Source organism: Equus quagga, chromosome 10 (genome assembly GCF_021613505.1).
Source record: "Equus quagga isolate Etosha38 chromosome 10, UCLA_HA_Equagga_1.0, whole genome shotgun sequence".
Classification (NCBI taxonomy): domain Eukaryota; kingdom Metazoa; phylum Chordata; class Mammalia; order Perissodactyla; family Equidae; genus Equus; species Equus quagga.
This window is the reverse complement of record NC_060276.1, coordinates 37,077,469-37,104,634: the sequence shown is the minus strand read 5'-3', so window position 1 is coordinate 37,104,634 and position 27,166 is coordinate 37,077,469. Positions and strand designations below refer to the sequence as shown.

Sequence of the window (27,166 nt, the reverse complement as noted above, 5' to 3'; positions counted from 1 at the left end):
ACACACACACACACACACACACACACACACACACACACACACACACATCTGGCCTTCATAATCAAGGAAATGAGTTTTAGAAAACTTCTTAAAGTCTCTTTCCTACTCTGGACCTCCATACCTAAGATGAAATGGTTGGACTAGATGATCCCTGAGGTGCCATCCGGCTGTGCCATCCTGGAATCTAAATGTCCTCCATTTTCTCATGAGGTAAACTCTTTTTGGGGGGCTAGGGGGTAAGGGACATTTGAGGACTTTGAGTTTGGAAGCTGGTCCAAAGTTCCCAGGCTGTGTTTGTTTTTGTGTTGCGTTTGCTTCTTCCCAACTGGTTTCTCTCATTGTTAAGGGCCAACGGCCACTCTGGTTTGGGCCATGAATGTGGTGGGGTGGGGGTCAGTGGCTCATGACCGTCCTGAGCTGCTCCACATGGGGTGGCCATCTACCACTTGGGCTGCAGAGGAATTTGGTTGCTCCTTGTCTCGCTGGGCTGGGCAGGGCCCCCTCCCCTCGGTGGTGGCCTTGGGAACTGACCCCGAGAGGCCCCCTTGCAAACCTCAGTTGCTGGGCGCCATGGGGCCGTCTGAGTGTGGGAGTGGGCGCTGTGCTCTGGGCTCCCAAGAAGCGGGGACTTCCAGGGACAACGTGAAGAGCCATGCAGGTCCCTGGGCAGGATCAAGTTCCCCTCAGGAATATGGGAAACTCAGATTGATGGAGGCACTGTGGGGGTTGGTCAAACTGTGGGCTCGGGGATGGTTTGTTATTAGGCTGTAATGAACCTGGGGGAAAGGAGGAGGCAGGGGGCTCTGTGATGCTACACGCTCTGCTTCCTCCAAGGGACCTTGGAGCCCTTCAAGCCTGACTCCTCATTTTACGAGGGAGGGAGGAAACAGGCTTCGATCCTGCTCTCAGAGTTTGAGCTAAGTTCGGACTTGATTTGGAAGGTAAAACTCAGAGAGAAGTTAGTTTGTCTTACTCTGATGCCAATCACTGGAGACATATGCCCTCAGTTCCAACAATGGATTTTATCGGCTCACTAAACTCCCTGTCACATGCCTCAAAAACCAGCCCATGTTAGGCACTGTGGGACTCTGGGTGTTTTTGCCCTGCTGAGCCTCTCTGAGTCTCGATGTTTCTATCTGTGCAAGAGTGGGGACCTTTGGAGTTTGCGGGGATCAACATTAGTATCCATGTGGATATACAGGTTTAGGTATATTTCTGAGTTCATGGAGTGTCTGAAAGGGTTTTAAGAATAATAAATGTTGCTCTATATGAACACGTGTGGCTTTTCTCTCTATGTATGTTCAGTTAATAATTCTTCAACTGAATTGCAAAAGCTATGTTTAACCCCTGGCTCCCTTCCCTCCCTGAGCTTTGTGAAGTTTAAGGTTCTGTTCTTACAGCAAAGGGGCCGTGTCTGGGGATCCTGTTTAGACCTGTCTCTTCCTTTTGTTTGCTTTCTTTTTGTCTCTCTCTGGGGAAACCTGGCTCCTGAACCCTCGTTACCCCTCATTCCATTCTGGGCCCCACAGCATGTTTCCCCACAGCTCCCTCCTTTGCTCATAGCTTTACTGGCATTCTCCCAGCAACATTTGAAGGGGGCAGCTATCACTGACTAGTGTCAGCTCCAAGAGGGAACCCAACGAAAGCAATGGAATGCCAAGTCACTACAATTACTTGAACTAGCAAAGACATGTACAGGGACAGAGACCATGGTTTTCTTTATATGGACAATAACCAAACATATACATTAATCTCCTTGGGGTCCAAAGGAATGAGCATTATTGTCTTTGGGTTTTCAAAAAGTAAAAAGTAAAACTAAGCTTGTAAAGCTGAGGATAAAAAGTATAAAAGCTGTCATAACAAAGCCAAGTGCTTAGCTAAGTCCATATATGAGCTTGTTAAGTCACAGCTGGTATTTCAGGATAAGGGCACAATTCTAAGATACGCTGTAGATTTCTCTGCTGTCCAAACTTTAAAATCTGTCTTACGTGAAACAATGACTTCCTTCTTTCATGAACCCTACCTTTCATTCATAACTCCCACAACAAAATGTGTCAATTAGGAAACAGATGCTCTTTCAGAACCCATTGACTTGGCCTTCCTCACTGGTCACTGTAGTAACTGCAGGAGCTTTTGGTGACCCATAGAGAAAAGCATCTCACAGATCTCTCTGTACCCAAGACAGGGTCACCTCAGTGCTGCTGATTCCACTTGGTTTTGGAATGAATTTTCCCCAGGTGGGATCAGTAGGTACTAACCAATGGAGATACTGGTTTCCAAGGAGTTAGAGGAATATGAGGGAAAGGAACTAGCACCATCTTCCAGCTAATGAAAAACACAGAAAACTGATGCATTCATTTAAAATGAAGACAAGCCCTCACCATCAAATCATTATTTCAGGTGAATGTGTCTGTGTCTCTGTATGTGTGTTCAAGGTTGGAGAGAATCATTTAAGGAAAGATAGGATCTGAACAGCAGAAAATGCAAAGTTTCCATTCTGCCATGCTAGGGGATTTTGAACGTGCCACTTAACCTCTAAAAATAGAGAGCATTCTACCTGTCTATGATGCCCTGTACAACCCCCACCAAATTAATCTTCCTAAAGAAACATTTTTGTCATAATATTAAAAAAAAGAGGTTGCTTAATCACTCCAGTCCATACCAATATCTCCTTTTGAGGACATGTGCTCTGCAATTTGGACTTTCAATCAATTGCAGTGGTGCAAAGTTAAGCAATGCTCTGTGTATGTGTGTGTGTGTGTGTGTGTGGGTGTGTACGTAGTCTCCCTAAGTAGACGTCTGGTACTTGTAATATGTTTGTGTTCCCCACAGTTCCTGCACCAATATTTAGCCACCAGAGTGCTTTCTTAAATGTTTGTCTAGTAGGCCTGAACTCCACACAACACAACGAGAAAAACAAAATACAGATCGTAGTCTAGGACCTCTACTTCTATAAGTAAAAGCGGTCTTAAATAATTGACCATGTGCTTCATTTGCTAAAATAAAAAGCTCCTTTGAAAAGATGACAGTGAAGCAAATTTCTGCAAAGCAACGCACATTGTTTCCCATCGACTTTTACTATAGCTTAAGAGAGATGCCATGCAATTAATTTTGTTAAACATTCTTGGAAGACTTCCATTAATACAAGTCTTCTCAGAATAGACACCAAGTTACTTCATCGACATAAACTTGGTAATTTCATCCACACACATTTCTAACTCCTTTGCAGTGAACTTCCATACAGTGTGTGGCCCACATAAAGGGACAGACTCGCATCAAAGCTGTAAAAACTGACATGACTCTCACAAAACTTGTAATCACAGATGAAAACCAGGCTTTTCTTACACATGGATTTCATTTCTTTAACTTTTTAAAGACAAGGATATTAGGAAAACATTTTTAAACCCAGACAAAGATATAAACAGATGCTATACATGCAGTCAGGAGTTACTTCTCACTGGGGCAGGGGAAGGACGATTGATTTGTTGATATCTGGTCTATGTCTTCTTAGCAGATTGTCTCCATTACAAGTATTCCTCCATTCACTACAATCCAACCACAGTGAGCTCAGCTGATTATGGTCATGGGATTAGGAGGCTGTTTGACATGGTGGAAAGAACACTGAGCAAGGTGACGGAATACCTGTTCAAATCTCAGCTATGCCATTTACAAGGGACCTTGGCAGAGTCTCTTAACCTCACTGAAACTGTTTCTTCTAAGTGTCTTCATATTTAAAGCGAGGGAAAGAGCATTCACAGGCATGCTTGGAAAGCCTTTTATAAACTATGATATGCCACTTGGGGCTTGGAACCAACCTCCCAGGCTTGAGATTTTATGATTTTTAAATTTATTTGTGTTCTCACTTCTCCCAACTCCTGAGATCCCTATTGCTTTATTTTATATGAAGTTGTCAAGATGAGGCTCTAAAGTTGGTGGAACGGCTGTTCTACAGGGAAAGAGCAAGAGATTTCAGGACACTTATTGTTTTCTTATTCAAAGTTTTTTCACCTCTGCTTGTGAGTCGCCATCTATTTTAAGTATGGTCTAGGCCAGTGGTCACCAAATCTTTTTGATTGCATATCCTTTTCAGGTAAAAAATTCTAAGCATGCTTCCTCTCTCTCTCTCTCATGTATATATTTATAATATATATGATTATATATAATAATTTATATATAAATATATTACAAGTTATATACATATATATGTATACTTTACATATATATGCACATACATATATATTATGAAACATACCTAATAGAAAATGTAAAAGAATGAGATAAAGATGAAATAAATAGCACGTCAAATGTCTTGTCAATCATGATGGCTTCATTATATTATTAGCTAATATTTCAGGTCACAATACATACTTAGGGCAAGATCTTTCATTATTGAGAATGAGTGTAAATCCATATTTCATACACTCTTCTTGATTATTCTTGCATTCCTTTTTTGCTGACTTCGTCTCAGGTATAATTAGATTGTTGTGGTTTTCACCTCATAACACAGCTGATGGAAAAACACATCCTACGAGTAGGAGAAGTATGAGCACTGCTATTTGCATGGGCTTACATTATTAGTATTATTTTCAATACAAAGTTTAAGCTACTTGTTCACTTTACGAGGGTTAATGTAGCTAGATAAACATAATCCATAAATCCACTTAACTGAGCCCAAAGAAATAGCAATATCTCTGGTATACACCCAAGAAAAAAGAGTGAAGGCCCTGGGGTCACCCGCTTCCATCTTGCAGACTCCCATGCTTCCCTCAGAATACCTTACAATGCATAAGCAACAGGAAAGCTGAGGATAGGCCCACCTGGTGAGGGTGCCAATGACAATATGTGTATTACATATTTGAAAGGCTTAATACTAGCAATGATAAAAACTAATACTTACATAGAGCTTGGTGCACTACACACTGTTTTAAGCATTTTATATACATTAAATCATTTAATCCAAATCTTAATTTCTTTCTAGGTTTCCTCAATTTAAATGGAAATGGAACTTGTAATATTTTCTTTTACACCCCAATAGATTGATTTGCATGCACCGCCGTCTCCCAATTTTGGAGAGGGCACTACTAATCCAGGCTCTGAGATTTAGAATCTCTGGATAAGTGGGATGCTTCTATAAGGTATATCACAACGAATCTTTCTGATATCTTGCTGCGATAGTTTCAAGCCTACTGATAGATGACAGAAAACAGGGACTGGTGACACAGGAAGAAATCCCAGGCAACTGAAAGCAGAGGGGAGAAACTGGATGGAGGCCATGGTGGGGAAAATGGGAATGAGGGATGGAGAGCTAGAAATGCTGGAGTAACAGAGATAGAAGCTTGGAAAGAGAAAGGAGGAAGTTAGAGAACAGGGAGGAAAGAGAAGAACAAGAAGAGGAAAGGGGTAAACAGCTGGTGAGGGAAGATGAGGGCAGACTCTAGAAAGAGAGAATATGTTACACCTTGGCATGCAAGACGCTCACCCATGTTTTGATATCCAGTGTCTCTGACATATGGGTTAGCATGGCCAGTACAAGGAAAACTGAGCAGTCTCTAAAGATTCGTGCACACAACTCCTCCCCCAGTATGCAGGGTGAGCCTGCCTCCTCTCATCCGAGAGGCATATGTAATTTATCCAAGCAATGCAAGGATAGGGCAACGCTTAACCTAAAAAATGACTCTCTAAAGCTAGAATGTAGGCAGAATGATTCCTAGGCTAAGCAGGGAAGATATTTTGGAGGTATGGGTGGTGAGAAGATATCCCTGTGACTCTCTTCAAATCACACTAACCAGATGCCCAAGGAGTGGGTAGAGCTGCACATTCCTGCAGGAGCGCAACTTCAGATGTTGGGAGCTTCCAGCCTCAACAGTGAAAAGCCACAGCAAGTGATTTACGTCTGAGGCAGCTGCCAAGAGACCATTCTAGAGGGTAGAACACTGTCAAACATTGCCCTCCATATCTCACTGCAACACTAGAAAGCATGATAAGACACTCTAGGGGCAAGGAATTGTCACAGTACAGTAATGTGGTGTCTGACTTAAATCATCAGAGCTGGTAGGTTCTTTGAGATTACCCAGCCCAAATCTCTCATTTTACTTATGGGCAAACTGACACCCTGAGAGGGGAAAGCACCAGCCTAAAGTCATCCAGTTGGCAAAGCTCAGGCATGGCACTTAGGTCTCTGGATATCTACAGCAGTGCTCTTGACTCTACAGTTGTACATTTATCTCCTCCTCCAGCTCCTTGGCTCCTCTCTAACAGAAGCCTACCTCGCTAGTATGGAAATATGTTTCATATATCCCATATTGTCCCCATATGATCAAAGAAGGGATTAAGATAATCACGAACATCTGCTGGGCTACGATTGCATCTTGATTCAGGGCAGAGACACTAAGTTTTAACATTATCAACAATCATCCTTGACCTAAATAACTATATTTAAATACACAAGGACCCTTGGTTTTTTACCTCCCTCCCCTACTGCCACCCAATAGCTACTTCCCTGCACAAATGCTATTCCTCTCCCCCAACAAGGAAGAAGAACAAGGGAAACTCAGGCTATCAACTCTGCATAAGGTTAAGGGGCTTTAAGCAAAAGGTTTGGTGGGGAGGAGGGTGAAATCAATGTCAAAAAGAAAGTTTGTGATTATCTTTGGCTCACAATTATTCGTGAAGGTCCTCACCTTGGAGGAAGAATAAATTGCTGGTAGTAAACCAAAAACATTTTGCCAAGTCCCTTGCATTGGTAGGCACAGAGTAAGAAGCAATCAGGCAAAAGAAGAGGTCAGGGTCAAAAACACAGAGGAGTTAGAGCAGAATCCCAAAGCAAGCTATAGGAACCAGAGTGTGAGAAAGAGCTGGAACGCTTACAGTTAATAGGATCTAAAAAAGATATGGAAATGACTGCCTTGGTCCTTTGCCTTCTTTTAGCATAAGGGATTCTTCCCTAGACAGGACACTCTCATCTGCTTCACAGTGACCTAACAGCTAATCCAGGATGTGAAGAGTAGGGCTGGAACCATACCCATCAAAATTGGTTGGTCAGTCCTTCTTGAAACAGCTTGTGGTGCCTACTCCCCCTGAAGAGTCTGAGAAGACCCAGTCTCAGCTCTTTAGGAGTTCACAAAGACAGTGGAGAGCAGACAAATCAATAGACTGCTGTAGTTTAGCATGAGAGAAGAGCAGATAACCTCAGCCTTGCAGATCGTGCAGCTTTCAAGAGGACAGGAGGTCTGTGTTCAGTTTTAAAGGATGGGTAAATAGAAGCAAGTTAGCAGAGAAAGGGTAGAGCAAGTGGAAAGAAGTACATGTCAAGGAAGTAGCAGGTATAAAACCTGGAATATGTCAAATAATGTAGGAGGTTCTGTGAACTCGAAATAGTTCAGTTCATGTGTATAGCTTGTTTTGCTTTCTGAAGGGAGAGGCTCCTAGTGATGAGAGATAATGCTGGAGAGGTAGTCAAGGGCCAGGCCATGGAGGATTTGTAAGCCTACTAGAGTTAAGATTTCATTGTGAGATCTATGGGGAGCCATTGAAGGAGTTTAAGCCAGAGTTTCATGATCATCTTTCTGTTTTGGAAAGATTATGACAGCAGAGTGGCAAATGGATGGGAAAGAGTGAGACTAGAGTTTGGGAGACCAGTCTGGAGCCTATTATAGTAATTCAGGCAAGAAATTATACAGGCCTGGATTGGAGATACAGGTATGGAGAAAAATGGATGGTTTTGAGCTCTATTCAGAAAGATAAATGGACAGGATTTGATGATGAATTGGAGGTGGTAGTGGGAAAAGGAAAGGGAAGACCAGAATGACTCCCAGGTTTCTGGCTTGAGCATGAAGTGCTTGGTGGTGCCATTTGCTGGGATGGAAAAGACACAGGACTTAGGAAGGAACATGTCTGGTGGAGGTTGATGGTTGAGTATGAAACATGTTTGTGGTGCCAGTGAAAATCCAAGCAGAGATATCCAGCAAGAAACTGATGATGCTGACCTGAAGCTAAGGAGAAGGTCTGAGCTAGAGTTAGAGATTCAACATTTATAATTGTATGGGAGGTAGCTGAAATTCCTGGAATATATGCAACCACCCTGGGAGAGGCCTACAGTGAGAAGAGAAGTAGGATGAGGACAGAACCCTGGGGAGTGCCAATCAAAGTAGGAAAGGAGCTAGGAGAGAATAGTGTTATGAAATGCAAGGGAACAGAGAGTTTCAGGTAAGAAGGAAGTGTCTCATGCAGCCGAGAAATCAAGGAAGATAAGAATGAAAAATGTCCACTGGATTTGGCAACAAGCAGGTTAGTGGTGACCAGCGTTAGCAGTGAGGCCAGCTTGCAGAGGGTTGAGAAGTGAGCGGGCAATGAAGGCAAGAAGTTTGACTGCAGGCAGCTGCAGCAAGGCCTAGCCACCCAAGGAGGTCATGCGCAATATGAGCTTTCACTTTGGAGCAGTAGAAGATAAGGTCATCAGTGTGTGTGGTAGTGGTTGGTCAGGGCAGGGGTCTAAGGGGTACACAGGGAGGATGGAAAGATGTACCCAGGAACTGCTTAATTCAGGAGAAAATGGAAAGGCCCTTTGGTAGCCATGGTACCACTCAGCTGACACAGAGAACGCCAGCTGTTTGCAGGAGGAGAGTAAATTGAAGCACTGGTTGTTAATGCATCTGGGCTCTGGAATTTACGGGAAACACACTTTGTGACAGAGAAGCAGCAGGATGCAGGCACAAGATAAGGAATTCAGAAATCTGGGCTGTTCCTCGTGAAACTCAGGCTAGCCTCATAAACTCTCTAGCTAGAACATAGCTTCCCAAGCCATAAAACAGGGGCAAATAGCTCTTACCAAGGGGGGAATCCAAACATTCCCTGTGGTTTGAGATTATCTGTGACAATGCTCCTCTAGATGGCATGGATAATTAGGAACTCACCATGCTGTATATAAACACCAGAACACTGTAAAAACAGGGAAAACTCTGAAGTTATATTAAGGAATAGTAGGCTTAGAACAAAACAAACAGTCCTGCCTGCTCCCAACTCAGACAAACACACACTGATGGAGTACAATTCAGAGATACCTTTCAGATCCAGTAGGAAAAAAAGGGAATGGATGGAAATGTCAACCTAAAATGTTCTGTTCAATCCAATGGCAGAAAAAAATACCAGGGAAGAGGACAACTCAAAAAAAATACTTCTTCCAGATAATAACACCTACACCCAAGAAAGAAAACTGAAAGTCAAACATTAAATCCAAATTTAAATGTCCGGGGAAGAAATCATTTAGTTTAACATCACTAGGCACGTCATTTTTTAAAGTTGATGTTTTCCTAAAGAAGGCTAAATAAGGTTTAGCTACTAACAGGCTAGTGACCTTGGGCAAGTCACTCATCAGTTTATTTGTTGAATACCAGATAATAATACAGACCCAGGGGAAAGATGCTTTGGAAAAAAGCAGTGCACCGACACTGGGCAAGGGTTTTTACCAGGCAGGGCATACCTTCAAGAAATCAGCTTGAGATAGCTTAAGACAAAAAGCGTTGGATTGCAGTTGTGCAGGAGTGGTAGGTGTTGTGTAAATGTCCCAGTCAGTTCAAGAGGCCTTTGGCAAAGGAAAAGTACACACTGCCCAGCAAGCTATGTGCTTGATGTCTCCCCAAGGCAGGAGGCAGGCCTGCCAAGGGCTGCAGCGTATCTCGGGGGTGACCCAACGTTCCGTTCCCCTCCCAGCTCGCAGACCTTGAGAGGAACAGCTTGAAATCCAAATGGGGCCCTCTTCTCAGCTAAGGAAAACAGTCTCAAATCTTTCTGACATCTGCACAAAAGGGGTACTGAGGGGCTGCCCTGCAGGGTCAACAGTGCTGGGGCCAGTTTAAACAATCCGGCTTGGCCCTGGGAATGCAGGAGGGTAGGGAGGATGACTAAAAGGGACCTGGCAGCACAGGCAGCTTCAAGCATCTGTGTTCACAGGATCTGCCCCATGTGCACTGGCCTCCTCATCTACTTGGGAAATAGGACATCCCTGCTCTTGACTCATGAAATACAGCTTGGTCTGGTTCAATAACCTTGACAAACATTCCCAGAAACTTCAGACTTCACAAATAAACTTTTAGGAACATGTTTAACTGTGTGGACTCTGAGTCTTTCAAATTTGAAGAAAAAAATTTGTGTGGTGATGTTCTATTTTCCTCCATCCCACGCCCCTTCAGCCACTCATATTTTCAAAGGAGAAGCCAGACTAGGGCTCCAGATGTTTGGAACGCAAATGAGGGCTCCTCATAGAGGAAATCCATTGCCTTCCATCTTCAAAGATCAAAATCTCAGCCAGGGGTTCAACAATGAGGTCATCGTAGGCATGTTTGCCTGGTGTAGGACTGACCTCCGTTCAGATATATAATAAGATTTTCTACTTTTAAAGGCTTTTCAACCCCAGAAACAGTCCAGAGCTGTTTCTCGTTTCCCTGGCCTTGAGGCCTGACCAACCGCTACCTGTGCCCTACACCCATCAGGAAAGGCCCTTTTGTGTTAAACTTCAAATATCATCTGCTTCCACTTGGGCCATTTTTATTTGCTCTGTCTTTGCAGAGGTAAAGGGAATCAGTAAGAATTACCTCTTAGGAAAGTGGGTAGAGGATATGTCCAGGAAATTCACAGAAGAAATACAAACGTGCAGTGAATATGGGAAAAGACACTTAAACTCACTTAGTCTGGGAAGTGGGATGGTTTTCACACATACCAGTAAAAATATAAAGTGTTGGCAAGTGGAAAACATGGATACTCCTGTACAATGCTGATGGCAGTGTAAATTGGAACACTTTGTGGGGTAACTGAGCATTAGCTTTGAAAATTAAACATGCCTATTACTCTGGTATCTGATAATTCTGATCCTTAGTATCTATGCTAGAGATGAATACAAGGAGGCCTGTTCAAGGATTTCCACGGTAGCACTGCTATTTTTTTAAAATAGCAAAAATTTGGAAACAACCTAAGTATTCATCAAAAGAGGAAGGGCTGGGGGCTGGCCCAGTGGTGCAGCATTTAAGTGCGCACGTTCCGCTTTGGTGGCCTGGGGTTCGCTGCTTGGGATCCCAGGTGCAGACACTGCACCACTTGTCAAGCCATGCTGTGGCAGGCGTCCCACACATAAAGTATAGGAAGATGGGCATGGATGTTAGCTCAGGGCCAGTCTTCCTCAGCAAAAGGAGGAGGATTGGCGGCAAATGTTAGCTCAGGGCTAATCCTCCTCCTCAAAAAAAAAAAAAAAGGAGGAAGGGCTGCATTAAACTATGAGGTAGAAGAAAATATCTTAAGGACATATTAAGGGACCAAAAAGACAAAACAAGTTACAGAATATATACTTACAATTATATTTTCAAAAGAAACAGAAAGTGAAACTTCTTTTTTACATATTTGTACGTATTTCTGATTATGCACAGAAAAAGACCAGAAAAACAATAGTGGGACTGAGAAAGCATCAAGGGAGAATTTTGCTTTCTGCATCGCTTGCTGTTAAGAATGTATTCATATATTTATTGTAGAATTATTTTTTCTAAAGTGTTTCCTGGTTGTAGATCGGAGGCAAAGGCATGGGTCTCGGTGGCTACAGTCAACATGACGTCTCTGGGAGGCAGCAGAAGGTAAAGTAAATAGGTGAGAAATCAAAGGACCCAGGTAATAGCCCGAATCTGTCATCAATTTGCTGTGTGACCCCGAGAAGTCATTTTCATTCTCAGAGTCTGTTTCCTCTGTATAATCAGTGGATAAGATGAGAAGCTCACTAAGCCACTTTCCCTTTCTGAGATTTTATGATTCTCTAAATCTATGCCTTTAATGTATAATGGGTCTGGTTCCTTTTGATGAGGAGATGGCTTTTTATTCTCTTCCTTCAAATTCTGGCATAGTTTGACATTTCACTTTACTGCAAATGGAAGATAATGAAAGAGAAGTTGGAGCGGTCACTCTGTTCCCTGTTCAGCTATGTTTTTGAGGGTTTGGTTGACCTATTTGTACTACCTTCTTTTGACAGTGTAAGGTCTCAGGCTTGTTTGAGTGTGAGGAGAGTGCAAATATGATGCTGGAAGTCAGAAGATCTGATTCTATACAGGGTGGCTATAAATTCTGGAAACACAGCTTATACTTTATTTTTTTACCTATTGAATCCCCTTGAATACTTTTTCTGAATTATAATAAAGATGCAGGTTTATTCAGTGAAAATCAGAGATACAAATAATCCAGGGCAACACATCACATATGCATATACAGGGATTGATGGCAATGTGTCAATGTACTGTGTTCACTGCAATTTGCACAAAAATTTGAACTGTGCATTGCTAATAAGGGACGATGCCAATACATTGTATATAGCACATAATGCTTTTAAACGCAACCTATGCCTTAACATAATATCTATAAATCATTCTTCATGTATAGTCGCCTCTGTTTCTGGAGTTTATGGCTACTCTGTACCCTTGATTTTGGATGAGTCACATCCCTAGTCTGTAGATAACAATTGGACCACTTGTTCCCCAGGGTGGTAGGGAAGAACCAAGTGGATATAAATGAGCTATGAAAATTTACACATATCTACAAACATATCATAATCTGGTTTTGCATAACCTAATTGCCTTTTGAAAATACTCCAGATGAAACCTTGAGGAAACCCTGGCATTAAGTCAATGAAGGAAACCTCTTCCTGGTCCCTCAGAGACTGACAATCTAGCTCTGCCTATCATTAGTTAGCAAAACTCCTTCCAGCTGGTCCTCATCACTTTGCTTGTTCCATGAGGTCATAAGGGTAAATTCTAAGCAGTTTAATTCTAAAGAAAACACACACTTCAGATAACAGCTCCTGTGACTATTTGTCTTTCAACAATGAAAGAAGCAACTTACTCTTGCTCCTTTCTCAGGAAAGCATTTACAGCCTCCACTGCAGTCTTGGCCCCCGCATAGCTTTCCATAGGATTTCTTCTCTCCCTATTAAAGAAAAAAAAAAAAGGAAAAAGTTAGTAAACTGTATGAACCAAGAAGCAACGTTGCCCCAGGGAACCTAATCCTTAGCCACGTTCCTCCTAACCAAATAAATTTAGAGTAGCTTAATCATCTTATTTGATGGTGTCATGAGTCACATGAAATAAAAAGTCATCTTAGTTAGCACCCTTTTAGGTCAGGTCTATACCTCACTAAATAGCCAGTTTGGTAGCTGGTTTGGGAACTGTGACTCAGATACCTTCTCGTTGGTAGGAATTCCAGTCACAAAATACAGGAGAATTTCTTTATATAGGGCTGGAAATAGGCCCTAGACATATCCCTGTGTCCCACCGGACTTATATATTTGCACTCATTGGGAAGGCAGTAGCTGTAGCAGAGAACTTGAGAGAAATTCAAGTGATAGAAATGTAATGATAGATGAAAATGGCCACCGTGTACTGTGCTCGCAGAATTGTCCTCCTCAGGCTCCACTCTCAGCACACCATTCAAACCTTACAGCGACACCTCTGTGCCCAGTTAGTCAGATCAATATTCCTCAGGTGGTATTGTACAGTATCTCCCAAACTCTCCAACTTCCTTTTTCTTCTCTGCTTTGTTGTTATGATGATTATTATTACTAGCTGAATTTCTACAAGGCCCCCGCATGACCTGACATGTGCTGACCCTCTCCAACCTCATCTCCTCACTCTCTCCCTGGCTCACTCTGCTTCAATAACACTGGTATTCATTCTATTCTTTGAAAACTTAAGCCTGTTCCTGCCTCAGGGCCTTTGCCCTAACTCTTACTTCTGCCTGGAATGTTCTTCCCCTAGACGTTTTTTTTTTTTTTTTATTATCCAGGTCTCAGTTCAATTGTCTATTCTCAGAAAGGCCTTTGGCTTTTCCTGACCACTCAACCTAAGGTAGCCCTCAGTTACTTCCAATCATAATTACTAAGTTATCTTCTCAACATTAAATGTTCTGTCCCCCATGACCAGAATGTAAGCTCCATGTAATTATCGACCTTATCGGTGTTGTCCAACGTTGTATCTCAATGTGTAAACCAGTGGATGGCACGTAAGGATTGTTTGATAACCACATGAATGGAGCTGGGGTTTGAACCCAGGTATGACTAACTCCAAAGCCTTGACCTTGACCCTTATGCCTTAGAGTTTGCTAAGTCCTCTGTCTACTAGAGCCTCAATGCAAGGACCAAAAATGAGGAAACTGCCATTCTGACCCCATTCACCTTGGGACAAAAGCAAAACATAAATTCTAACTATTATCTGTAATAAGAACTCTATCTCTCAGATGGATTTAGTATCATCCAACTTTTTTGTTTAATGTTGGCTGTTTTTCTCAAAAGAGAAAGGCATATTTATGAGCTAGTCTCACACTTAATCATTCTTGCCTCTTTGTACTGTGCGCTTTTTCCTAATTCCCAGGGAGCACTGTGAATTTCTCAGTTGGTCTCTTATCTCTTTAGACATTCCCACAACACTTTATCACCACAACACTTCGGTAATAAGGTAGTGATGGCAGAGCTATGACAAAATACTGCTATTTTAGATGCCAAACACCTTCCTGATATGAGATATTTTATCTCTCTTATATGCCTTTGACATAGTAAGTGCTATCGTACACTTTCCAGTTTGCCCTCCATTTTATGGTATATAGGACAGGCAAGTTTTCATAAAGGGGAGATCAAGAGGTGCTGTGGGAAGAGGAAGCTGGGGGCTGGCATAGAATAGAGAACAGATAGACAGAGAAGCATTGAATTGAACCTCCACCTATGCTATCACCTTTATCTAATGTTGAGTACTACTCTATTTCTTGGGACTATGGATAGTTTATATTTGCTTCTCCATATATTTCTGTATTTTCCAAGCAATCTTCAGTGAACATATATAATTAGTAAGAAGAAAAAACAATACATTACTAAATGATAAAAGTCATCCTCTTCAAGGGAGAGGACTCAACAGGTGTTGCCAAAGTTGAAGTGGTATTTATTTGAAGCTATGGCCTAATTCCAAACAATGCCTTTTGGTTGTTCCACAAAATTTGTCTATTGTGGATCAAAAGTTTCCAGATCTATAGTAGGGAGCAAGGAGACCCGAGGCAAGGGACCTGAATAAGACAGGGAAAAAGTCCCAATAATAGGAGCTGAACATGTAAGGAGCAGAAACTAAGGTTTCTTGGGAACTTGGCAGAACAAGGAGGCAAAGACACCCAGCTAAGCTAACAGACAGGAAGTCATCACTGTCCTCTGTCACTGAGAAAAGTAACCAGAGAAGCCTCACTGGCCACAGGCAATTTCCTGTAATGCTGGCCCTGGCAGTTCCCCCAGGAGTCTTCAATTACAGTGAGGGGGGAAGGATAAAAGGAGTAGTTTCCAGAGAACATGACAAGACCAGGCCATGAGGAAGTCTCTGCCCTATCCTGGCTTGTCTGGGGACACTTCAATCCCTGCTCAACCAGGCCGCATAGCTGGTGTCATTCCTACCCTGGAATGCTCTCCCTCTTCCTCTCAAACTCCAACCCCTCCTTATGCCCACAGCAAAGTAGAACTAGAAAGCCCCTGAGGGATTACCTAATACAGTGGTTCTTAACTTGATCAGACCAGCACATCATTTTTTATTATTAAGTATTTATTATTCTTTCTTGCTATCCTAAGAATAAATTCGTAAGAAAAAGTTATAATAAGTATGTAAGCAATAGTTTTAAAAGCACACATTATACCATAATTGTATTGCAAGGAACAAACAAAAGGAAAGTCATTTATAATGAAACAATGTGTAGTTCAATATGTAAATGCTCATATATAACTGTGTCAGAAGATGTAATAATGTTGTCAGAGGCCAGTGGCTCAATGCACAATCACCATGAATGCAACAGCCTGCTGAAGCAGAATGACATTGGGATGTCGTATTGGTAACTCAAATACCATGAATGAAGTTGCCATTAATGCAGTGATTCTCTGAAACGGTGAAAAACTCAGCATCAAGTACTAGAAAAAAAGTTCAATCTTTCCTTTATTTACTGGATAGTTTTAATCTATAATAACAAAACCATGAGAAAATTCATTTCAATATGTAAAATGTAATTATATTCTAGGCTCAGATAATATAAATAGTTTTCACCTCCATGAATGTCCAGAGGTCTTCTAAATGTAGGGCAGGATGCAGGACAATTCTTCATAGTGTGCAGAACATCTATTATTCCTGGCCCTTACCTAAGAGACCCCCAATCATTTTGACAAAAAATGCCTTCACAATTTTCCAAAATACCTACTGGGGGTAGGGTACTTCCATTAAGAACCAATAATCTAATTCAAATCATCCATTTTACAGATGAAGACACTGAAGGAAATTACTTTGGTCCAGGTCACACTGCTAGCGAGTAGACTCTAGCACTTCTGACCCTAACTTCATATTCTTCCCACTATGCCATACCTCTCAAGGCCAAGTTTAAGTTTCATTTCTTTCATGACACTCCAGCTCGGTGAAAAGACCCAGCACACACTAATGTCCCACTCGTTGGGCAAGTGTCACATGTTGCTGTGGGACAGTCCTTGTAATGTTCCTTAGGTTTCACGGCTGAGAGTCTTGTTTCCTCAACCACACAATGATGTCTATAAGGGAAAAGTTAACCTATTTACCTCTTCCTTTTTTCAAGGAAGATTAGCCCTGAGCTAACATCTGCCAATCCTCCTCTTTTTTCTGAGGAAGACTGGCCCTGAGCTAACATCCGTGCCCGTTTTCCTCTACTTTATATGTGGGATGCCTACCACAGCATGGCTTGCCATGCGGTGCCATGTCAACACCCGGGATCCAAACAGGTGAACCCCAGGACGCCCAAGCAGAATGTGCACACTTAACTGCTGCACCACCGGCTGGCCCTATTTACCTGTTTGTATATTCCCACAGTGTTAGAGAGGCAACCTACGTTCTAGCCACTACCTGAGGCAGTATACCTTAGCTAAGCATATAAGTTCTGAAGTTCGTCTGTATAGGCTTAAATCTTGGCTCTAATATTTCTGAGTTAGGTGGCCTCAGGTGAGTGAGTTAATCTCTGATACCCAATTTTCAATCTGTAAAATGGGGATGGCAACAGTATCTACTGTACAGTGGTTGACTGGAGAATTCAATAAGATAAAGCATGCAAAGCACAGTGCCTGGCTTATAGTAAGCTCTCAGTGTCAGCTATTATGATTACATTAGTATTAGCTTTGCCACACTACTCAGCATTTCTGTAACACTCTGGTCTCTCTCTGGAGCTTATAGTCAAGTGGTATGTTACGATATGGCTATGCCAGTTTGTCTATGGCTGGTGTCTACGCTGCTTGGTTAGACATCCATTTGGATTTGTTGATATCTGTGTATAACTGATTATTAAATATTTTTAATATCACCAGTATCTCACACCTTTGTCCGTTCGCTGATGCTTGTCCCTTTGTCAAATGCTTTTTCTACCCCCTTTTCCCATTTACCACAAACTGATCTTCTATTCATTCTTATATACCATCTTTTTGGTGAAGATTCTACCAAATTCTTCCCTCTCAGCAATTTCAGGCAGAAGTTCTTACTCCCTCCTCTTTGCTAATGGTGCTTTGCCATATTTGACTCAATCTATTTGGTTCTGTCATCAAACGGGGAACAGGACTCTTTCTTATTCTTCTTTGTAACCCTTGCACAAGCATGTACTCAATAAAGTGCTGTGAAATAATTGCTTTCATTGAGTTACAAGTGTTAGACCAGCTCCACTTGGGAGTCTCTCTCTCCTTTGGTTTCCTGAGATAAAGAGTTACATCACAGTGTCCCTTCCACAAGCCATTATGTTTTCCCAGTCATCATCAGTGCATTCTGCTATGAGTGGCGGCAGGGATGACAATGACAAAAAAGGTAACCCAGGAAGTGAGATGGAATGTAAGAACAGCTTAGTTTGAGTGACTGAATGGTTGGCAAAGGTGAGTTATCCTTGTAAGCAATTCTTCCAGAAGCTTAGGTCACAGAAGGTTAGCTGTGCAACATTTTATTTTGACCATTTATTCAACAAGTATTTATTAAGCACTTATTGTGTGCTAGGCACTGTGCTAGACACAGGGGATTGAGGTGTATCACACAGCCACAAGTGAAATCAAATCCCTGCTCTCATGGAGTGCACAATCTAGAGGAGAGGAAAAACAGTAAACAAATAAATATTTCGTCCATATTTGTCAGATGATACGTGTTATGGAGGAAAATAAACCAGAGTAAGAGGGATAGGAAGTGTTGGGGTGAGGTTGTTATTTTATACAGGGAAGTCAGAGGAGGTTTTGCTCATATGGTGACTTCTGAGCAGAGAACAGTGCTTCTCAAAGCACAGTCCTTGGGCCAGCATCATCAGCCCTGGAAACTTGTTAGAAATGCAAATTCTTGCCCCCTCCCAGACCTACTAAATCATAAAATTTAGGGTGTGACCCAGCAATCTGTGACTTAACAAGCCCTTATGGTGATTCTGATGCACAGTAAAGTTTGAGAACCTTTGCTGTGGAAAATGAAGGAGCAAGCTATGTAGTAATCTGGGGAAAGAGTGTTCCAAGCAGAGGGAAGAGCAAGAGCAAAGGCAATAAATGAGAGAACATGCTTGATGTTTTGGCCAAGCAGGAGGGGGCCAGAGTGCTGGAGTAGAGTGAGGAAGGGGAATGGGAGAGACGATGAGGCCAGAGATGTAGCAGAGGCCAATACATGCAAGATTTTATAGACCACTGTAAGAACTTTGCCTTTGGAAAAACATTGAATGGTTTTGAACATAAGAGTGACACTTACTGATTTACATTTTAAGATGACTCACTCTAGCTGCCATGCGAACTGTGGTGGGGCAAGGGTGGAAGCAGGAAGGCCACCTAAGAGGCTGTCATGGTAGGCTAGCAGAAGGATAATGGCGGATTGAACCAGAGAGTCAGTCTTAGAGACTGGCAGAAATGAGAGGATTCTGGATATGTTTTGATCATAGAGCTGCTAGGGTTTGCTGATGGATTGGATGTGGGATGTGACTGAAAGAGAGGAGTCAAGGATGACTCCAAAGTTTTTGTACTAGGCAACTAGAAAGATGGAACTGTCATTTATTCAGATGGAGAAACCTGTTGGGGGGCACTAGGAATTCTGGTTTTGAGATGTCTTTTAGACATCTAATTGGAGAAATTGAAAAGCTGGTGGCTATGGCAGTCTGGAGTTCAAGGAAGATTGCTAGCTTAGAGATGTACATGTGCTGTCTTAGTCAGCTGAGACTCGACTATGTTGTGGTAATGAACCCCAAATCTCAATGGTTTAACATAACTAAGGTTTATTTCTTGCTTATGTCACAATCCAATGAGGAACAGGCAGGTCTCCTTAGTGGCTTTCTTCCAAGGGTGACTTGGATTTCTAAGCTGCTTTTGACTAGCAATTCTACCACCTTAGATGCTAATACTTGCTCTTAATTGCCCCTGACTGTACTCATATTCTCCTTAACAGGAACTATACACTCTGCACAACCTAAAAGCATGGAAAGTAGAAGAGAACAGGGATTATTTGGCGAGCACCACCTATGCTACCACAGGTATGTATATAAAGCTACAAGCCTAGATGAGATCACCAAGGGAGTGAATGTAGATAAAGGGAAGAGAAGACATCCTGGAATTGAGCACCAAGGCACTTCAATATTAAGAGAACATGAGGAGGTACCAGAGAAGGAGTCTGAGAAGGAGCAGCCTGTGTGGTAGGTAGATAACTAACATAGAGAAGGGTCCTGGAAGGCAAGTGAAGAAAGTATTTCAAGGAGGAAAGAGCGATAAATCATGCTAAATTGTTGATAAGTCAAGAAAGAAGGAGTATGAGAACATACCGACGGATTTAGCAATGTGGTAATCTGGACCAGAGCAATTTCAGAAAGGAGAGCTAGGGAAATGTGGCAGAACCATGAGGCAGCTCTAAGGGCCCACTTGAGGGTAGTGGTCATGGACTTAAAGGAACACACGTTATCAATATTGTGAGGTTTTCTTTAGCCTTGTTCAGCCATGTTGGATATGGATGCAGATTAGCAGAAGAGTTAGATTTAACCAGGGTTGGGTTCTGCTAGGTGAGAAGGATAAAGGAAAAGAGGGTCATGGGATTCAAAGCTGTCTGGAAAGAAGTAATTATAATGATGGACCGTGGAATCTAGGCTTCCTAAGAAGGAAAGTGAGCATAGGTGGTGGGTAAGAGGCAGCAAAAAAGGTAGTAGACTCAATGGATGATTGATCCTGGCGAGGTTAAAGAAATGAGTGGGGTTTAGAATTGTGACCAGGTCTCAGAAGAAAGAAGAGGTGGTGCTATTCAGATGCTAGGGCCTGTTAATACTCTACGTGGTGCAAAACAAGACAGTCCTCGGAATATACCAAATACTTCCTGAACTAGCTCAGTAAGCAATTGTTGAAATGGCTGCTCAATCCTGGTTTCATACAACATAAGAAAACTATTTTGTTTTAATAATGTCAGCTTTCTTCAAAACACCTTTCACACCAAGTCTCATTTGATTGTCTACCACAAATCTGAAATAGTGTTTTAGATGTATGGGTATGTGTAGAGACATACACACACATGCAATATTACAATGCTTTCTTTATACCTTCACCTACCCCCTAGAGAGTAAGTTCCTCTGAGATAAAGATGTTGGTTCGTTCACTATAAGGAAAATCAATTTAAACTTACCTCTAAGCCTCAATTTCCTCAACTATCAAACAGGGATGATAATATTTGACTCCATAGGGCTTCACGAGGTTAGAGATAATGCCCCTAGCAAAGTGCTTGGCACATATAGCATGCTCAGTGTATGTTAGCTGGCATTATTTATAATTACAGCATCTACTACTGTGCCTGTGGATACCTAATAGTGTTCACTGAATGATTCAAATTTTAAAGATGAAGAAATAGAGGCTCAGCTGTTGGTGACTTCCTCAACAGAGGAAGTTAAGTATCAGAGCTGGGATGAGAAACCAGGTATCCTTACGCTCCGCCTCTTGTTTTTTCCACTAGACCCGCTGCCACTAGTTCCAGGAATTAGCCTGAAATTGCGAAGTCAGGAAAAGAAAGATAAGTGTGAAGAGAGGTGCCTTTTTTATCTTTTATGTTTCTTATCAACATTGGTTTACTCACGTTACAATAGTACTGTACTATTTGTATACTTTCTAAACAATCTTCATATATCATTGTCATAACTACTTGTGAAACAAAGGAAGAATTTTTATATGTCAATTTTCCAGATTAAAAAAAAGAATCTGAGAGGAGCCACGCTGAGCATTCACGGCTCCGGCAGAGGCCCGGAGAGAATCCCAGAGGGCTGGGCGACCCCCAGCTGCCGTTGCCCGCCCCGTGGGGCTAGGGATTGCCGGAGATCTCGGAGAGGACCGGGGCTGGGGGAATTTTCAAAGGCCGGTTCTGCGACCCGGAGGGGAAGCGCCGGAGCTCCGCCAGGGCAGCAGACAAAACTCTCTGTCTGCCATTAGCAGAGGGGCCACGCCCAGCATTCACGGCTCCGGCAGAGGCCAGGAGAGAAGCCCTGAGGGCTGGGCGACCCCCAGCTGCCGTTGCCCGCCCTGTGGGGCTAGGGATTGCCGGAGATCTCGGAGAGGACCGGGGCGGGGGGAACTTTCAAAAGGCCGGTCCTGCGACCCGGAGGGGAAACGCCGGAGCTCCGCCCGGGCAACAGACAAAACTCTCTGCCTGCCGTTAGCAGAGGGGCCACGCTGAGCATTCACGGCTCCGGCAGAGGCCCGGAGAGAATCCCAGAGGGCTGGGCGACCCCCAGCTGCCGTTGCCCGCCCCATGGGGCTAGGGATTGCCGGAGATCTCAGAGAGGACTGGGGCTGGAGAGAGTTCCAGAGACCCAGCTTAGTAGCCTAGGGGGAAACCCTACAGGCTCACAGCAGCCTTAGGGAAAGCCTCTGCACAGCACAAGTAGAAGGCACCCAGCCGCCAGCCACAAGGCTGGAAGACCCCAGGGCAAAAGCAGCATAGCTAGGTGTACTAACCACAGACTGTAGAAGATGCCAATAGCTATCCTGCGACCTATAGAGGACAAGTGAGATTTGGTGGGTGCCAACAGCAACGGAGTGACAAATATAAGTGATCCCACCCCTGGCTGCTGGAAAAGCCCATAACACCGTTGCAGACCCCAAGGAGAGAACACATCTAGGTGGGCTGCAACAGTAGGCACCTGCAGCCTGAAGCCCCCCTGCGACGGCCCCCACGGCAGAGGAGGGAATCCAAAGGGCCACTGTGGCTACGAAGAGGGGCCCAGGCCCAGTTAGCAACTACGGACAGGATTCCTGGTTGGTGAAATATAAACAGCTGCTCCTCCCTCCGCAGCAGCTGAAACAAGTGAAAGGAGCAACTAAACTCTATTTCCATGCGGAGGCACAAATCAACAACATCAAGCAATATGAAAAAATACATTAAATCTCCAGAACAGAAAGAAAGCAACAAATACACAGAAAACAATCCCAAAGAAAATGAGATGTATAACCTAAATGACGATGACTTCAAAACAGCCATCATTAAGATTCTCAATGAGTTAAGAGAGAATTCTGACCGACAACTCAACGAGTTCAGGAGCTATGTTACAAAAGAGTTTGATACGATTAAGAAGAACCAAACAGAAATATTGGAAATGAAGAACACAATAGAGGAGATTAAGAAAAATCTAGATGCTCTGAACAGTAGGGCTGATAATATGGAGGAAAGAATTAGCAATTTGGAAGATGGCAATATAGAATTGTTGCAGGCAGAGGAGGAGAGAGAAGCAAGACTTAAAAGAAATGAAGAAACTCTCCGAGAATTATCAGACACAATTAGGAGATGCAACGTAAGGATTATAGGTATACCAGAGGGAGAAGAGAAGGAGAAAGGGGCAGAAAACCTATTCAAAGAAATAATGGCCGAGAACTTCCCAAATCTGGTGAGGGAGATGGATCTTCAGGTGACAGAAGCCAATAGATCTCCAAACTTTATCAATGCAAGAAGACCAACTCCACGGCATATAGTAGTGAAGCTAGCAAAAGTCAACGACAAGGAGAAAATATTAAGGACAGCCAGGCAAAAGAAACTAACCTACAAAGGAACTCCCATCAGGCTATCAGCAGATTTCTCAGCAGAAACTTTACAGGCTAGAAGAGAGTGGAATGATATATTCAAAAATCTGAAGGACAAAAATCTACAGCCGAGAATTCTCTACCCAGCAAAAATATCCTTCAAATACGATGGAGAAATAAAAACTTTCCCAGATAAACAAAAATTAAGGGAGTTCATTGCCACAAAACCTCCTCTTCAGGAAATCCTCAGGAAAACCCTCATTCCTGAAAAATCCAAAAAAGGAAAGGGGCTACAAAACCAAGAGCAGAGGAGATAAGTAGAAGGACAACAACAGAGAGTAGCAGCTCTACATCAGAACAGATTAAACCATGGGACGAGAAACAAAGGAAACTGAAAAAAACCGGAAAACAAGACACAAAATGGGAGTGGTAGGCCCCCACATCTCAATAATCACTCTAAATGTAAATGGATTGAACTCTCCAATCAAAAGACACAGAGTGGCAGGATGGATCAAAGAACAAGATCCAACAATATGCTGCCTCCAGGAAACACACCTCAGCCCCAAAGACAAACACAGACTCAGAGTGAAGGGATGGAGTACAATACTCCAAGCTAATAATGAACAAAAGAAAGCAGGTGTCGCTATACTAATATCAGACAAGGTAGATTTCAAAGCAAAACAGATAAAGAAAGATAAAGAGGGACAGTATATAATGATAAAAGGGACTCTCCACCAAGAAGACATAACACTTATAAATATATATGCACCCAACACAGGAGCACCAAAATTTGTAAAGCAACTCTTAATATAACTAAAAGAAGACATCAACAACAATACAATAATAGTAGGGGACCTCAACACACCATTAACACCAATGGACAGAACATCCAGACAGAAAATCAACAAGGAAATAATAGAATTAAATGAAAAATTAGACCAGATGGACTTAATAGATATATATAGAACACTTCATCCAAAAACAGCAGGTTACACATTCTTCTCAAGTGCACATGGAACATTCTCAAGGATTGACCATATTTTGGGAACCAAAGCAAACATCAATAAATACAAGAGAGTTGAAATAATATCAAGCATCTTTTCTGATCATAACGCTATTAAACTAGAAATCAACTACAAGAAAAAAGCAGAGAAAGGTGCAAAAATGTGGAGACTAAACAACACGCTTCTCAACAAACAATGGATCATTGAAGAAATTAAAGAAGAAATCAAATATTATCTGGAGACAAATGAAAATGAGAACACGACATACCAAATCATTTGGGATGCAGCAAAAGCAGTCCTAAGAGGGAAATTCATCGCAATACAGGCTCACCTCTCTAAACAAGAAAAAGCTCACGTAAGCAACCTCAAACGACACCTAACAGAACTAGAAAAAGAAGAACAAACAAAACCTAGAGTCAGTAGAAGGAGGGAAATAATAAAAATAAGAGCAGAAATAAACGATATTGAAACAAAAAAGACAATAGAAAGGATCAATGAAACAAAGAGTTGGTTCTTCGAAAGAATTAACAAAATTGACAAACCCCTAGCCAGACTCACCAAGAAAAGAAGAGAGAAAGCGCAAATTAATAAAATCAGGAATGACAGAGGAGAAATCACAACAGATACCAATGAAATACAAGAGATCATAAGAGAATACTATGAAAAACTATATGCCAACAAATTGAACAACTTGGAAGAAATGGACAAATTCCTAGACTCCTACAATCTCCCCAAACTGAATCAGGAAGAAATGGAGAATCTGAATAGACCAATCACAAGTAAGGAAATAGAAACGGTAATCAAAAACCTCCCCAAAAACAAGAGTCCAGGACCAGACGGCTTCTCTGGAGAATTCTACCAAACATTCAAAGAAGACTTAATACCTATTCTCCTCAAACTGTTCCAGAAAATTGAGAAAGATGGAGAACTCCCTAACACATTCTATGAAGCCAACATCACTCTGATCCCCAAACCTGACAAGGACAACACAAAGAAGGAGAACTACAGGCCAATATCACTGATGAACATAGATGCAAAAATCCTCAACAAAATTTTGGCAAACCGATTACAGCAATACATCAAAAAGATTATACACCATGATCAAGTGGGATTTATACCAGGGACACAGGGATGGTTCAACATCCGCAAGTCAATCAACGTGATACACTACATCAACAAAATGAAAAACAAAAACCACATGATCATCTCAATAGACGCAGAGAAAGCATTCGACAAGATCCAACACCCATTTATGATAAAAACCCTCAGTAAAATGGGTATAGAAGGAAAGTACCTCAACATAATAAAGGCCATATATGATAGACCCACAGCCAACATCATACTCAATGGACAAAAGCTGAAAGCCATCCCTCTGAGGACAGGAACAAGACAAGGGTGCCCACTTTCACCACTCCTATTCAACATAGTACTGGAGGTGCTGGCCAGAGCAATTCGGCAGGAAAAAAAAATAAAAGGAATCCAAATAGGTAACGAAGAAGTAAAACTCGCGCTGTTTGCAGACGACATGATCTTATACATAGAAAACCCCAAAGAATCCACAGAAAAACTATTAGAAATAATCAACAACTACAGCAAAGTAGCAGGGTATAAAATTAACGTGCATAAATCAGTAGCATTCCTATACACTAACAATAAACTAACAGAAAAAGAACTCAAGAACTCTATCCCATTCACCATCGCAACGAAAAGAATAAAATACCTTGGGATAAACTTAACCAAGGAAGTGAAGGATCTATACAATGAAAACTACAAGACTTTCTTGAAAGAAATTGACGATGACATAAAGAGATGGAAAGACATTCCTTGCACATGGATTGGAAGAATAAACATAGTTAAAATGTCCATACTACCTAAAGCAATATACAGATTCAATGCTATCCCAATCAGAATCCCCAGAACATTCTTCACAGAAATTGAACAAACAATCCTAAAATTCATATGGGGGAACAAAAGACCACGAATTGCTAAAGCAATCTTGAGCAAGAAAAACAAAGCCGGCGGAATCACAATCCCCGATTTCAAAACATACTACAAAGCTACAGTGATCAAAACAGCATGGTACTGGTACAAAAACAGGTCCACAGATCAATGGAACAGAATTGAAAGCCCAGAGATAAAACCACACATCTATGGACAGCTAATCTTCGACAAAGGAGCAGAGGGCCTACAATGGAGAAAAGAAAGTCTCTTCAACAAATGGTGCTGGGAAAACTGGACAGCCACATGCAAAAGATTGAAAATCGACCATTCTTTTTCACCACACACCAAAATAAACTCAAAATGGATCAAAGACCTAAAGATTAGGCCTGAGACAATAAGTCTTTTGGAAGAGAATATAGGCAGTACACTCTTTGACATCAGTTTCAAAAGAATCTTTTCGGACACTGTAACTCCTCAGTTGAGGGAAACAATAGAAAGAATAAACAAATGGGACTTCATCAGACTAAAGAGCTTCTTCAAGGCAAGGGAAAACAGAATTGAAACAAAAAAACAGCTCACTAATTGGGAAAAAATATTTACAAGCCACTTATCCGACAAAGGGTTAATCTCCATAATATACAAAGAACTCACACTGCTTAACAACAAAAAAACAAACAACCCGATCAAAAAATGGGCAGAGGACATGAACAGACATTTCTCAAAAGAAGAAATGAATATGGCCAATAGACACATGAAAAGATGTTCATCATCGCTAATCATCAGGGAAATGCAAATCAAAACTACACTAAGATATCACCTTACCCCCGTTAGATTGGCAAAAACATCCAAAACCAAGAACGACAAATGTTGGAGAGGTTGTGGAGAAAGAGGAACCCTCATACACTGTTGGTGGGAATGCAAACTGGTACAGCCACTATGGAAAACAGTATGGAGATTTCTCAAAAAGTTAAAAATAGAAATACCCTATGACCCAGCCATCCCATTACTGGGTATCTATCCTAAGAACCTGATATCAGATATCTCAAGAGTCCGTTGCACCCCTATGTTCATCGCAGCATTATTTACAATAGCCAAGACGTGGAACCAGCCTACATGCCCAGAAACTGATGATTGGATAAAGAAGATGTGGTATATATACACAATGGAATACTACTCAGCCATAAAAAAA

At 42.0% G+C, this 27,166-nt stretch overlaps 1 protein-coding gene across 1 annotated transcript in view; it reads right to left on the bottom strand.

Annotated features, from left to right (window-relative positions):
• The window catches only part of COL4A6 (collagen type IV alpha 6 chain), a 257,943-nt gene that overhangs the window by 106,805 nt on the left and 123,972 nt on the right, over positions 1 to 27,166 (bottom strand). The window contains exon 3 of the mRNA XM_046672845.1: positions 12,868 to 12,951. Within this exon, the coding sequence (XP_046528801.1) occupies positions 12,868 to 12,951 (84 nt within the window). The remainder of the gene's footprint in view (positions 1 to 12,867; positions 12,952 to 27,166) is intronic.